At 45.9% G+C, this 15,048-nt stretch overlaps 1 protein-coding gene across 1 annotated transcript in view; it reads left to right on the top strand.

The window, feature by feature from the left end:
* The window catches only part of C2CD2 (C2 calcium dependent domain containing 2), a 184,781-nt gene that overhangs the window by 147,221 nt on the left and 22,512 nt on the right, over window positions 1-15,048 (top strand). The window contains exons 8-12 of the mRNA XM_082246288.1: window positions 2,097-2,161; window positions 4,365-4,471; window positions 9,855-10,038; window positions 12,012-12,125; window positions 12,222-12,349. Of these exons, the coding sequence (XP_082102414.1) occupies window positions 2,097-2,161; window positions 4,365-4,471; window positions 9,855-10,038; window positions 12,012-12,125; window positions 12,222-12,349 (598 nt within the window). The remainder of the gene's footprint in view (window positions 1-2,096; window positions 2,162-4,364; window positions 4,472-9,854; window positions 10,039-12,011; window positions 12,126-12,221; window positions 12,350-15,048) is intronic.

Raw genomic sequence — 15,048 nt, forward strand, 5'->3', positions numbered from 1 at the left:
CTACAGTCCTGTCCAGCTCTCCTAGAGCAACTGCCTGTCTCCTGGAATCTCCTCCATGCTCTGCAGACTGTGCTGGGAGACACAGCAAACCTTCTGGCAATGGCACGTATTGATGTGCCATCCTGGAGGAGTTGGACTGCCTGTGCAACCTCTATAGGGTCCAGGTATCGCCTCGTGCTACCAGCAGTGACACTGACCCTAGCCAAATACAAAACTAGAGAAAAACAGTCAGAAAAAGAAGTAGGGGAAAAAAATGTCAGTGGCCTCCACCTGTAAAACTTTTCCTGTTTTGGAGGTTGTCTCATTGTTGCCCATCTAGTGCCCCTGTTCATTTCATTAACACCAAAGCAGCTGAAACCGATTAACAACCCCCTCTGCTACTTAAAGTGATTGTAAAGGTTTGTGTTATTTTATTTTTTAAATAACAAACATGTTATACTTACCTGCTCTGTGCAAGGGTTTTGCACAGAGTAGCACCAATCATCCTTTTCTGGGGTGCCCCAGCAGCTCTCCTGGCTCCTCCTTTTAATTGGATGTCCCTTGGCGAGCCGATTTCCATGTGGGCACCCATGCAGGAGCGCTCATGGGTCCCACTGCTGCGTCCATTGACACAGACAGCAGGACGCGGCCCAGCCCCCCGCTCCCGTTTCACTGCATTTGATTCACAGCAGCGGGAGCCAATGGCTCCTGCTGCTGTCAATCTATCCAATGCGGATCTGAGACAGCGGCTGGAGCCACTGGGCTTGTGCTCAACGCTAGAATGTTTGGGTTCAGGTAAGGATAATGGTGGGGGGGGAGGGGGCAACCAAGATGGTTTTTCACTGTAATGCATAAAATGCAATAAGGGGAAAAACCTTGAGACTTTACAACTCCTTTAACTGACCAGATCAATATCCCAGGAGTTTAATTGACTTGATAATATTCCCTGATTTCATTTTTTTGAGCAATGTATTTTGAAATGTATTTATTGTTATGGACTTCTGAGTACAAGAAGGGGGTATTCTGTGGTCCAGCAGGGAAGTGCAAGAAAGGGGGCGTGTTCTATAGTCCAGCAGCAGAATAGAAGAGGGGGATGTTCTGTAGTCTAGCAGGGAAGTACAAGAAAGGGGGGCATTTTCTATAGTCTAGCAGGGAAATAGAAAGGGGGGTGTTCTGTAGTCTAGCAGGGAAGTACTAGAAAGAAGGGCGTGTTCTATAGTCCAGCAAGGGAATAGAAGAGGGGGTGTTCTGTAGTCTAGCAGGGAAGTACAAGAAAGAGGGGGGTGTTCTATAGTCCAGCAGGGGAATAGAAGAGGAAGATGTTCATTAGTCTAGCAGGGAAGTACAAAAAGAGGGGCATTTTCTATAGTCTAGCAGGGAAATAGAAGGGGGGGGGGTGTTCTGTAGTCTAGCAGGGAAGTACTAGAAAGAAGGACGTGTTCTATAGTCCAGCAATGGAATAGAAGAGGGGGTGTTCTGTAGTCTAGCAGGGAAGTACAAGAAAGAAGGGCATGTTCTATAGTCCAGCAAGGGAATAAAAGAGGGGATGTTCTGTAGTCTAGCAGGGAAGTACAAAAAGAGGGGCATTTTCTATAGTCCAGCCGGGGGAATAGAAGAAGGGTGTGTTCTGTAGTCTAGCAGGGAGGTACAGGAAAGAGGGATGTGTTCTATAGTCCAGCATGTGAATAGAAGAAGGGTGTGTTCTGTTGTCCAGCAGGGGGATAGAAGAAGGGTGTGTTCTGTAGTCCAGCAGGGGAATAGAAGAGGGGGTGTTCTGTAGTCTAGCAGGGGAATAGAAGAAGGGTGTGTTCTGTAGTCCAGCAGGGGACTAGAAGAGGGGGGTGTTCTGTAGTCTAGCAGGGAAGTACAAGAAAGAGGGCATTTTCTATATTTCAGTGCAACACATCGCAGAAAGTTTGGAAATCACTGAATTTTTAGCAGAATAAAAGTGTTTTGAAATGTAACTGTTCTGTTCCCTCTTTCTTTTTAGTATACTTTTAGTGGAACTCTCACTGTGTACTATGTCTGCAATAGAAAAGAATAAAGTATAAATTTTCCCTGAATCTGATTTATGCTTTTTTAGCCCAACTCATTACTTTATTCTATTTGTTTAATAGAGAACTGAATGCAAAATCCAAAGAGCTCCTTCTCCAGATCTCCGAAGCTGGGAAACCTGCAGGCAGTGAGTATGGGGTTCGAGGTTCGGGGTGTACATCGGTGTAAAGTTAAGGGACCTCTACAGGCAGGAGGGGGGGGGGAGGGACGAGCTGCTGTTAAAGCTCAACTCGAGGCAACTAGGAAAAACCTTCTGTGTAATCCAATGTCCCAAAGAATAAACCTCTCCTTAGCAAATCATTAAGGCTGCTGTTGCTGGTCTTCTTTTAAAATGCTTCTTGCTTGGTTGTTATGCCAAGCCTCTGGCTTCAGCTTTTTTTTTTTTCCATCATCCACCCAAGAGCCCAAGAACAAGTACATGTGAAAATGCTCCCAATGCTGAAACCAATACAGGGTTATAGATTATACTTTGTACCTCCTATATTAAATATGAATCTACACTAAGCCTTAGGCCCCTTTCAAGCGGGCTTTCTGCCTGATTGACTGTTTTTCTCAGCGGGGATCGATCCACCGATCCCCGCTGAGCAGGTGGATGACAGCTCCGTCTCCACTCACTGTGCGGAGACGGAGCTGTCAGTTCCCCGCTGTCCTCTATGGGAGATCGTATGAGAAAGGACCGCCTGTCCATTTTTATCCGATCCTCCGGACGGATGGAAAATAGGGTTTCCATCCGTCTGGATTTCATGGACCGGATCGGATAGCAGCGGGTGTCAGTGGAGATGTCACCTGATCAGGGCCGCCTGAAAAACTGACAGGCGAACCGGATCGTAAAGCCCGTGTGAAAGGGTCTTAAAGGAGATATGAAAGTCTGGTTTTGTTTTGTTTTTTTATATAGCTAACCTTACATAGTTACATAGTAGGTGAGGTTGAATAAAGACAATAGTCCATCCAGTTCAACCTGTGTAGGTGTGTGTGGCTGTAATCATCTCTCATACCCCTGAATGTTCTGATCCTTGAGATGTACGTCTAAGAGTCTTTTGAAAGTCACCACACTTCCCACAGAAACCACCTCTTGTGGTAGAGAATTCCACAATCTTGTAGCCCTAACAGTAAAGAACCCCCCACGTTGCCTGAGGTTAAAACGCTTCTCCTCTAATTGCATTGTATGCCCTCGAGTCCTCATGCAATCCCTTCGACTGAATAGCTGTTTTTCTATGCCGAGATCCCCATTGAGATATTTATAAATTGCTATCATATCCCCCCTCAGGCGTCTCTTCTCCAGGGAGAATAAATCAAGCGATTGCAGACACTCTTCATAATTAAGGTCCTCCAATCCCCTAATTAGTTTAGTTGCCCTTCTCTGGACTCTCTCCAGCTCCAACACATCCCTCCTGAGGACTGGCGACCAGAACTGGACAGAATACTCCAGATGCGGTCGGACCAGAGTTTTATAAAGGGGTATGATTATAGTCTTCTCTCTGGAATACATCCCTTTTTTTTATGCATGCTAATATTCTGCTGGCTTTGGCAGCTGCCGCTTGACATTGCATGCTATTGCCTAGTCTATCCTCTACCAAGACTCCCAGATCTTTCTCCATTTTTGATTCCCCCAAGGGTTCCCCCCCTAACGTGTGTTGTGCTGTTATATGTACCTGCTCTGTGTAATGGTTTTGCACAGGGCAGCCCCGAACCTCCTGTTCTGGGGTCCCCTACCAGCACTCCTGGCTCCACTTGCCTTTCAAGTGCTCTTGCGTCCTGCTGGGGGGGGGGATTTGGGTGGATTCGCTTACGAGCTTGCACTGTCTGCATCCTATTGACACAGGCAGTGGGTCTCAGCCCCGCCCCCCACTCTCTTGTCACTGGATTTGATTGACAGCAGCAGGATCCAATGGCTCCCGCTGCTCTCAGAGAGTCCAGTGAGGATGGAGAGGGAGAGCAGCGTCACTGCTCTCGGGCACGTCACTGAATAAACATTGGGCTCAGGTGAGTATTTAGGGGGGGACTGCACCTAAAAGGTTTTTTTTTTTTAACCTTAATGCAGAGAATGTATTAGGATAGAAAATACTTCAACCTTTACACCCACTATAACAATCAAAGTGTCAGTTTTCAGAAACGATAACTTTAAAACCTTACCTACTAGCTGCATAAATGACCACATTAGATATGTCCTTATCATCCAGTCAGCTTACACAAAGGTGTGGAATCTTCAGTGATTGTTGGCCCTTATACCAGGCTGACCTACTTGGCACAGTATGTAATATGTTATATGTACGATAAGACGGATGTATATAAAGTACAGGCTATATAATGCAAATTGCTTTTTTTTTAAGGTCCCCCGCTGTCCTGGGCGACCGTACCTTTAGATCTGTTCAGGAAAAACCCATCGGGGAGGCAAAGCTTTCCGCTCAGCTCTGCGTCTGGATCGGTCAGCGCTCAAGTAAGTACCCAGGTGTCAAATAACCTTAATAACTGTTTCAAAGTTTCAGTAGGTTATGAAGAGATGTAAAATGACGGTGTTCAGGATGTGTAGAGTCATAGGCTACATACACATTGAAGCCCAAATCTGATAACCTTCAACCTTTCCCCTTTAGGTCCCCCTTAAGCAGTATGTTAGGTTTTATTTATTTGTTTATTTCTTGCTGCTTTTTTTTTTTTTTTAGGTCCTATTCACATATTGGGATTTGGGATCGGCGCGATTCTGCCCGCTATCCCAAATGGCGGCAGAACATGTGACGTGCTTTTGGGTGCCAATTCTTTAATGGCATCCCAAATGCGATGCAATTCGTTGCTCAATGCAGTCACAGCAAAACGTGAGTTTTACAAACACGCTACGCTTGTCACCGAAGGGTGAACATGAGCTTCCTTATTGAGCAACTAGCACATATAGGGTAGCCCATGAAGTGAATGGGATGCCCTATGTGCAACACGTGAAAATACATGCAAAACGCTCCGCCAGAATCGTGAGTAGGAACGATTGTTCCCGCTACGCAAAACTATGAGGGCCGATTCACACCAAATGTAGTGTCCAGTGCAGTTTTTTTTTTTCTGCATCAAAAATGCATGGACAGTAGATTATTTGGGTTCCAATGGCATAGTTCACACCAGTGTGGTCAGTTCCAGTGCAGAAAAAAATGTAGAACACCTGAAAAAAAAACACAAGGAAGCCTTTAAAAAAAGAGGGGGAAAATGCACTGGAACGCATTGAAATTGTATCAAAAATGAAGCACATGCAGAAACACATCTGAGTGCGTTTTTGTGGTGTGAACTGTAAGGAATAATGTGTACGGAACTCATCCAGAGGGCATTTTTGTGAAATAAATTGGCCTTGAATGCAGCCTTCAATATCTTCTGGCTGGTCACGTGGTGCACTGGAGTCCTGTATACAGGGTGGCCTGCTCAGGGTGTGGGGCTATGTACCCTGCACTCAGTCTTTTCTCATTCTTCTGGTTAACCTTGTGCCAACAGCGTAACGCCAACCTGCCACACCTATGTAGGCACGCCATCATGAGGTCATGTGCTGAGGTGATGCTTCTCAGTGTGCTTCTAGCGCTATGACCAGTCTGTCACCAACAGCTCTCAGTCAAGGCTTCTAATCGGGGGCCAGAAAGGTGCGCCCCCAGTCATGTGACCGCTGTGAGTGTGTTAAAGCTGTGTTAAAACCCATTGATTTAAGTCGGAGTTCCAGCCTTTTCTGTGTTTTATTAAAAGTCAGCAGCTACAAAAAGTTTAGCTTCTGACTTTTAGTAAACACACACTCACCTGTCCCACGGTCCAGCGATGCGGCCGCCCGAAGCCTCGATCCTCTCCCTCCGGTCTCGGCGGCGCCGGCATCACCGGTGTGGGCACCCGGCTGTGACAGTTTGCGGCTTCACAGCTGGGTACGCACTGCGCATGCGCGAGTTGCGCTGCTCGTCTTGATTGGCCGGCAATCTTCTGGGACCTCTGACATGTCCCAGAAGATTGCAGGGAGGGGGAGAGGAGAACTTCCGCTCAGGGCGCCGTGGCGCTCCGAGCGTTAATGGGAGCGGGTACCTGTCAAAACTAGGTACCCACTCCCCCCCCCCCCCAAAAAAAAATGCCAAAAGTGTCATGTCGGGGGGTTAGGACTACCTAAAGCAGAAGTTCCACTTTTGGGTGGAGCTCTGCTTAAAAAAACAGTTACATTCCTGGAATGCTGGGATTGTCAAAGTTCACAGTTGCTTGTGCTCTCAACCCAACTGTCAAACCATCAAATGGCCGTTGTCATAACTGATCACGTGTGCAGCACCATGGCAGTTGTAGATCAAACAGAAGCTAATGGCAATTTCCATGGCTGAAAAGGATAGGGGGGGGGGGGGGGTCTTGTTCTGCTTTAAGGAGTTAAGTGGTAATGGGGTGTCATTCAGGCCTGTAAAACTGAGGACATCTTGCAGTAAAAAAAAAAGGTACTGTGGGAGATCTAAAATCTGCATTAAAAGCTATTATTATTAAGTTATCAGCCAAAGTTAGGCTTTGACATTACACAAATGTCAGCTTTGTAAGTTAGGAGATTTTTTTTTTTTTTTGCGGTTGCGGGACATGGCGCTTCTTTAAATTCAATTAGTATAAATGTAAATTGTTCTGTCTATTGAAAATGTTGTCGTTCTGCTCATTCAGTCTTGTGATTCACACAAAGCTTCTGTACTGTACTACATAACTAGCCAAGTGGCATTCCTTCTTACTATTTTAGCTTTTTCCTGTGTCACCTGCCTGCTGATTGGACTATAAAAAAAGTCTTTCCTGTCCTCCCTCCTGCAAGCTGCCTAAACAGCTCAGCCTTCCAGTGTCTGATTTCTCCCTGCTCAGTGACTTAAAGCTCAATTCCAGGAATTCAGCTTCTTTGTAAAAAAAAAAAAAAAGAAAAAAAAAAAAAAATTAAGGCATACTATGAGTGCATGACACCTTCTAAGCTTTAGCTCTATTATTTATATCTGGCTGCTTTATAGAACTCCTGGAAGACTGTTATCTCTGTATTTCTGGGAGACCAAAGGTGATTCTTTTGAGCCATGCATCTTAAACAGAAGAGTCACTGCAGCTGCTATGCCCACCCCTCCCCTCCTCCTGCCCATTCGCAGAAGTCTTTGTATTATGTGAACACATTCATAAAATACAAAGGCTTCTCTGAATGGGCAGCAGAGGGGAGGGGTGGGCATAGCTGCTCCGTGTTTTTTTGATCTCTCACAGCCCAGAGTGTCTAATTTCCCAGCAGAGCAAATAACCTGTCAGATATAAATATTAGAGATAAGTCCAGGAGTTGTCATGCAATTTATAATGTGCCTTCACTTTTTACAAAGTGGTTAAATTACTCAAATTCAGCTTTAAGTCCCTGTTTTTTTTTTTTTTTTTTCTTTACTGGGCTTGCACCCTGCCGCTATTCTTACCTAGACTGGTTTAGGCACTCAGAGGTCAAAGAGTTCATATAGATATAAGCTGAAACAATGGCAGATAAAAGTGTTGATGTACACAGGTGGGGCAAAAACAGTTCGCACAGGGGGGGATTAAGAGTCCATGTGCAAATTTCTGACAGTTCTTAGAGGCAATCCAAGGGTGATCCGCAGCTCAGGGTCAGCTCATTCAAACAGAGTGAAGTCAACTCTAAACGAATAAAAGAGGAGGGAAGAGCGCCACTTGAGTGCAAGATTATGATTTATTATGACATAAATACGTAGTAACTTACATTAAAGTAAGGATAAAAGCGTCTGTCGGGTCCAAAACGTTTCCACGATGGTGAGAGGGGTCCACACAATCCAGGGTGCCTCAGGTACAGAGCGCCAGACCAGCTGGCTGTGTGCGTCCGGGCAATCAGAAAGATGCGGCCGTGGAAGGAGTTTCCTGCTGCTGACGTCAGACGCCTTCCGGTTCCTTCCACGGCCGCATCTTTCTGATTGCCCGGACGCACACAGCCAGCTGGTCTGGCGCTCTGTACCTGAGGCACCCTGGATTGTGTGGACCCCTCTCACCATCGTGGAACCATTTTGGACCTGACAGACGCTTTTATCCTTACTTTAATGCAAGTTACTATGTATTTATGTCATAATAAATCATAATCTTGCACTCAAGTGGTGCTCTTCCCTCCTCCGCTATTCTTACCTAGGCAAGAATAACATATCCTGCTCACTCCTGGGATTACCCCATCACATACCCCAGGTGGCTGCGGGAGTAAGGCACACAGCATGGCTAGGCTGCCTGAGCCAAAAAGAGCTAGCTAGCCAAGGAGGACCAAGATGGCAGCACAGAACCTGTCAGACCTGAGCAGTGGATCACAGCTGGACAAAGCTAGATCTGCTGGGCAGGTGAGCATCTGAATCCAGGAACATTTTGCATTATAGGCAAGAGGGGATTAAAATGAAAAAATGTCTAATGTGGCAAGAGCAGCACTTTGCACACCTACGATCTGCTGCAGACTGCAGTAAAAAAATAAATGCACATTTTTTTTAACCTGCAAAAATATGTGCATTTATTATATTTTCTTTGAAAGGTGAACTCCTCCTTTAGGGAAACTGGACACATCGAGACAAGCTGCCAGACATACTGGAAAATAGATTTAGGGTTTCCATACCCTATATAGCCCAACTCCAGGCAAATAAAAAGAAAATAAAAAAAAAATGATCCCTTGTAGCGGGGCTGTGCCTGCACTGCAAGGGTCAGTTTATCATTTATGTCTACAGGAAAAGTAAAAGGAAATATACTCACTCGATCCTCCACTTCTCCCCACAGCTAGACCAATGCCTGCAGCTTCTGATCTCTAGCAGACTAGGATGCTGACATTAACACCTGAGCAGGGTCCATCACCCTGCTCTGGGTGTAAGGACACCGAGGGATGGTCTACCACCGGACAGGGGGGGTGCCGTCTGCCAGGAGAGCAGAGGATCAGGTAAGTAAAACAGTTTCCCCTCTACCCTGGACAAAACAAGCAATTAAAGTGGTTCTATAGGCTCAAGGTTTTTTTTTTTTTTTACATTAATGCATTCTATGTAGTAAGGTAAAAAACCTTTTGGGTGCAGCTCCTCCCACAGGCCCCCTATAGTTACCTGAGCCTGATCTCGTACCAGCAATGTGAATGAGAGCAGCAGCCCTTCCAGATCTCTCGCTTCTCATTGGCTCTCACAGTAGCGGGAGCCATTGGTTCCTGCTGCTGTCAATCACAGCCAGTGAGCCAATGAGAAGAGAGCGTGACACAGGCCAAGCCGCGTTCTGTATGTGAATGGACACACAGACCGCAGCTAGGGAGCAAGCCTGCTCGAGTGCCCCCCAAAGCAAAACTGTTGCTATTGGGGGCACTTGGCAAGGGGGAGGAGCCAAGTCCGCCGGCGGAGGACCCAAAAAAAAGAGGATCAGAGCTGCTCTGTGCAAAACCATTACACAGAGCAGGTAAGTATGACATGTTTGTTATTTAAAAAGAGAAAAAAACTTTTCTTTAGTGTCCCCTTTATCCTTTTATTGTGTGCACATCCCCACTAATAGGGATCTTTTTTTTTTTTTTTGCTTGGAGTTGGGCTTTAATGGCCACTTAGGCGTGTTAAGGTTTAAAATTTGATAAAATCCACAATGTCAGCATATCGGCGGAATTCCATATTCTCAGCGCTCTGCACTTCCTCTTACTGAGTAGACCTGTTTGGCTCGGACAGCTTGGCCTCATTTCATGTCTGCAGATGTGTCCCAGTTTCTGGTTTCCTCATTTGTCTTCGAGGAAGACGTTTCCGTCTCATTCCGCCGCTGTTTTTTTTTTTTTTATAGACGATCCTTTTCTCCTTCATAGCGGGAGAGCTAAAGTGAAATATAATTTGTGTTCTTCATTCTAGTTCTTGTTTGTGGAACCAAATGAGTTGAAATCCTTTACGGTCCCGGTGCCAGTGCCGGCGAAGAAAGTGGAGATGGACCGCACTGTGATGCCTTGTGGCACTGTGGTCACCACCATCACCTCCGTGACATCCAAACCGCGGCTGGAGAGCAAGAGTCCGGGGGGCCACTCCGAAAAATCGTCCGGTAGGTTAAGAGACACAAGTTCAAATTCCAGCAAGTGTGCAGGCTTGGGAACTCCGCTCTGAGATCTCCCCTGTATAGTCCGCAGCAGATTTCATTTTGCGTGTAATAGACTTCAATGGACAAGCACCAAAAATGCAGGTGTTGTGTTTTTGATTTATTACATGCATTTTTCTTTTTTTTTTCCTCCATAGCACACTGTGTAAAGCTGGTTGTTAAGGAGCGGGCCTGGAAGATGGCTGCCCTGTCCCTAACAACTGATAAGTCATCAGCTGTCATCAGTGTAAAAACAAGAATTGATTGCAAAAAGATGACGTGACCCCCCCCCCCCCCAATTCATACCAGGCCCTTTAGTTCTGGTACTTTGAGGGGAACATTTTTAAAAATGGCGTGCCCCCCCAAAATGAATACCAGTAATGTATGGTGCCGGGGGGCAGGAGCAGCTCGCTCGTCCCCTCCCTTTCCTGGCCTGCCGGGTTGCATGATCGGATAAGGGCCTGGTATGGATTTTGGATGGACACCTTTTTATTTATTCGTTTTTTTGGCATGGGGTTCCCCTCAAAATCCATACCAGACCCGAAATTTCCGGCAATTCTTGGTTTTGCATTCAGCTGTCAGTGGGGAAGCCCACTGACAGCTGATGACTTATCGGTTGTTAAGGACGCTGCAGCCGGTTTTCTGGCCCACTCCCTAACAACCAGCTATACACAGTTTGTTAAAGAGAAAAAGAAACAAAATGCATGAAAATCGCATGTTTAAAAATGCAAAACTGGCTGAAAACTGCATCAACCTCAACTGTGTAGATGTGAACCTAGGGGTTGCAGTCCTGGAGGCTCAGCATCACATGTGGGCATTACCTAGGGCAGGTTTCATGCAAATACAGCTTGCCTAGAAACACTCCTCCAGACCGACATCCACTCGAGGCATTTTGATATTAGCATAAATAATCCAAAGTGCTGCTTCGGGGCTGAGGGCCCTCTTTTTAGCTGTCAGATCAGGGGGAGCAAGGGCCAGTGCATCTATAATATGTTACAGGTTACACCCTGAATATGGGTGTAACATGTTACAAAAGGTGAACTGATCCTTTAATGGTAAAATTGATTCATAGCAGAATTGAACCAATGCGTTTTGGGGGCCAAAGACTGTCACTAACTGTGCTTAAATATGGCACTTTTCCACTGCAAGTACCGGCTCGGCTCCACTCGGCACTGCTTGGCCTAGCTCGGCTCAGTTTGCTTTTCCACTGCGTGGTACGAGTCGGCACGTTTCAGCACTGTATAGGCTCTACTCGGCTCGGTTTGCTTATCCACTAAAGTAGTAAGTGGGTGGGATTACAACGATTCTCTGACCAATCAGTGGCTATTAGTGACTAACAATCAAGTCTGCATGCGAAGGATTGTGGGATATGGTATAGGTATGGCCCGCTTGGAACCCCAACCGAGGTGGTACTGTTTAAGCGAGCTGTACCATGTAGTAGAAAAGCGCCGCTGTACCAAACCGTACCGAACCGTTCTAACACGTACCATGTGGTACCATACAGTGGAAAAGCGCCAAACCAAGCCGTACCATACAGTGGAAAAGCGCCAAACCGAGCCGTACCATGCAGTGGAAAAGCGCCAAACCGAGCCGTACCGTGCAGTGGAAAAGCGCCTATAGACTCTGGTGCATAGATAACAAATAAAACTGTACAGACAGGGTGGCTCATGTTGCAAGCACAGGCTCATCCACTAGAGCGCAATCCAGGCTTCAGCTGCTGCCATGACACGTTGACAGCACTGACCAATCAAAATCCATCTGGTCCGTCCTGGAAGTGCTGAGAGAGAAGAGAGAACTAAACAAGGATTTAAATGCTGGAGAAGCCGGGGGTTTGTTGACACACACTTTAACTCATTTGTGTTCAATTGATGGATTAATAAGTGAGCTATTTACAAGTAATTTATGTAATTTCATGTCATTTGTTTCTTTGTGTCCATCAGATTCACCATCCAGCACTCCTCCTAAAATCAAAGTGATTGAGAGAGATTTCTCTGTGCAGGCGATTCCGTCTCACAGCGGCTTGGTTAGCAAAGCCCTGTCCTCTTCAGACACAGGTACGGTGTCCAGGCGTCCATGTTTGTTTACGTAATGTGACCAACGAGGGATTTGTTGGTGTGATACAATTGTTTTGTTTTTTTTCTCCTACGTAGAGCTTTTGATGTTGAATGGCTCCGATCCGGTTGCAGAAGCCGCCATAAGGCAGCTCCGAGAATCGTCAAAACAGTCGCTGAAATCTCCCCGTAAGAAAAGTACAATAATTATATCAGGAATTTCCAAGGTAAGTGTGTTTTCCATGGATGTGTGTACCATGTACAAAGGGTGGACATTGCTGATCGAGTGCAAAGTTTGTCTAAAATGTTTGCATTGGGCACAAGTTATGGAAATCATTGACCCCTTCCCATTCAGCCCTGGTGTCCCTTTTACCCCTTGCTGCCGACCTCACACAAATACGCAGCTCAACTGGACTGGGCTTTTTTCCGTGGGGATGCAAATTTGCGTATCTCAGTTTGTGCTGGGAGCACGCCTCATGGTGTGCTCCCAGCACAGAGCCTCTGGTCTCACTGAAAGCCCCGGGCCCCATACTACCGATCGGGACCCGGAACACCCGATTCCAGGTCATCTGATTGCTGTGATTGCCTCTGATTGGCTACCACAGTGAATCAGTTACTGTGAAGCCCTCCCCCATGTTTTCTCTCTCTGTAAATAGAGGAGAGGGATGCATCACATCTCGGTTTCCTTGCAGAGCCGAAAAAAAAATTTGTGTTAAAAAATAAACCCATAAAAAAATAATAATAATTAAATAAATAAATAAAATAAAAACAATACGAGAAAATATCTAGATTACGGTTTTATCTAGGTCAGTACCAGGGTTAGTGTTTTGGTCAAGGCCAGAGTCACTGTCGGGGTCAGTAGTTATTTTGGACAGAATTATTTATTTTTTTTAATTAGTATCCGTGTCAGTGTGTTTTAGATAGAATAAAAAAAAAAGTAAAATGTGCGCTATTGTTTCTGGGCTGTACTACAGGTGCAAACTAACATACACATATGTGGTATCGCTGCAATCGTCAGGAGCAGGGAAATTCATTTTGGGTTGTTCTTTGGTGATAGGTTTTGGTAGTAGCAAGAAATATACAGCTATGTTATAAATATACTATATTTTTTACTATTTTGGGCTTGTTTTCCTTTGTTAATAAAAACAAGGAGATATCCATTACCATTTACAATCAAATGAAAGCCTAATTTGTCCTGAAAAAAACAGGTATAATCCACCTGGATGCACCAAGTACCGTAGTTTTGATGATAGGTACGGGTTTACTAACACATGTCAAAGTTGCAAAATTGTGCTTGGGTATTAAGATTTGTTTCACCCTTAGGCACGAAGGGGTTAATACTTTTTTTTGTGAGCACAGGATTAAGAGGGGCTTGGGAAGGAGCGGACAGGAGGGACTTTTTTGATCATGTGACAATTGTGATTGGCTGTCACAGTGGTCCCATTATCAGGAGCCTGCCCTGTCAGCTCCTGATCATGGCTATAGACCCAGAGCTGTGTTTGGGGGCAGGCAGCAAGCACTCTCTCAGCACAGAAGCCTTGGCCTTCCATAGATGCATATGTGCAGCGTGTGAGCGTTACATGGACGGCCAGAGGTTACTAGTTGTTAGTGTCTATCTGAGCTTTTCCCCTAATGTATTTTATTTAAAGTAAAACATCACCCTAAAAGGGAAGTTCCGCTTTAACACCACCTTCCTCTCTCTCCTCTCCCACTTTTAATGGAGAAGGGGGTACCTAGTTTTAGAAAGTACCCGCTTCCGCTCTGACCGCCTAGGCCAGTGATGGCCAACCTTGGCACCCCAAAAGTTTTGGAACTACATTTCCCCATGATGCTCATGCACTCTGCAGTGTAGCTGAGTATCATGGGAAATGTAGTTCCAATACATCTGGGGTGCCAAGGTTCGCCATCACTGGCCTAGGCGATCGTACGTTTTTTTCCCCCCTCTTCTCTCTGCCAGCAACCTTCTGGGACACATTGCAGGTGAGTACACTCCTAAGTGAAAATGTCCAAATTGGGCCCAAAGTGACCATATTTTGTGTGGCCACCATTATTTTCCAGCACTGCCTTAACCCTCTTGGGCATGGAGTTCACCAGAGCTTCACAGGTTGCCACTGGAGTCCTCTTCCACTCCTCTATGACGACATCACAGAGATGGTGGATGTTAGAGACCTTGCGCTCCTCCACCTTCCGTTTGAGGATACCCCACAGATACTCAACAGGGTTTAGGTCTGGAGAAATGCTTAACCAGTCCATCACCTTTACCCTCAGCTTCTTTAGCAAGGCAGTGGTCGTCTTGGAGGTGTGTTTGGGGTCGTTACCATGTTGGAATACTGCCCTGCAGCCCAGTCTCCGAAGGCCCAAAGAATAGGGTTTCCATCCGTCCGGATTTTGTGGATCGGATCGGATAACAGCGGGTGTCAGCGGAGATGTCTCCGCTGACACCCGCTGCCCCATAGGGATACATGGAGCATCTGATCAGGTCCGCCTTAAAAACTGACAGGCGGATCGGATCGCCCGTGTGAAAGGGGCCAAACATAGAAGTTAGCATAAAACAGCATGGATAGGGAGCACCTGGGACCAAGCAGCTGTAATCAGTGTGTTAAAGACTATGAGCTCTCTTACAGGAGGACTGATAACTTGCACTAACATTGGGAATGGCTTATAAAAATTGCCAGTTGTGATGGTTAAGGCCCCTTTTGCACCTATGTGACCTAAAAGTTGCGTGATTTTTACTGCGATTTGGACTGGACTTGAAGCAATGCCTATGGACCTCAAAATGCATTAAAATCAGGCCAAAGTGGTGCAGGGACTACTTTGAAGTTGTACAGATATGAACGGTACTCATTGGAAATCATGGAGTAAGACTTGTCATGCGACTTTGCTATCCCAAGTCGCAGGACAAGTCTCACAAGTGTGAAAGGGGCCT

Source organism: Pelophylax lessonae, assembly GCF_965119305.1.
Source record: "Pelophylax lessonae genome assembly, chromosome: 2".
Taxonomy (NCBI): Eukaryota; Metazoa; Chordata; class Amphibia; order Anura; family Ranidae; genus Pelophylax; species Pelophylax lessonae.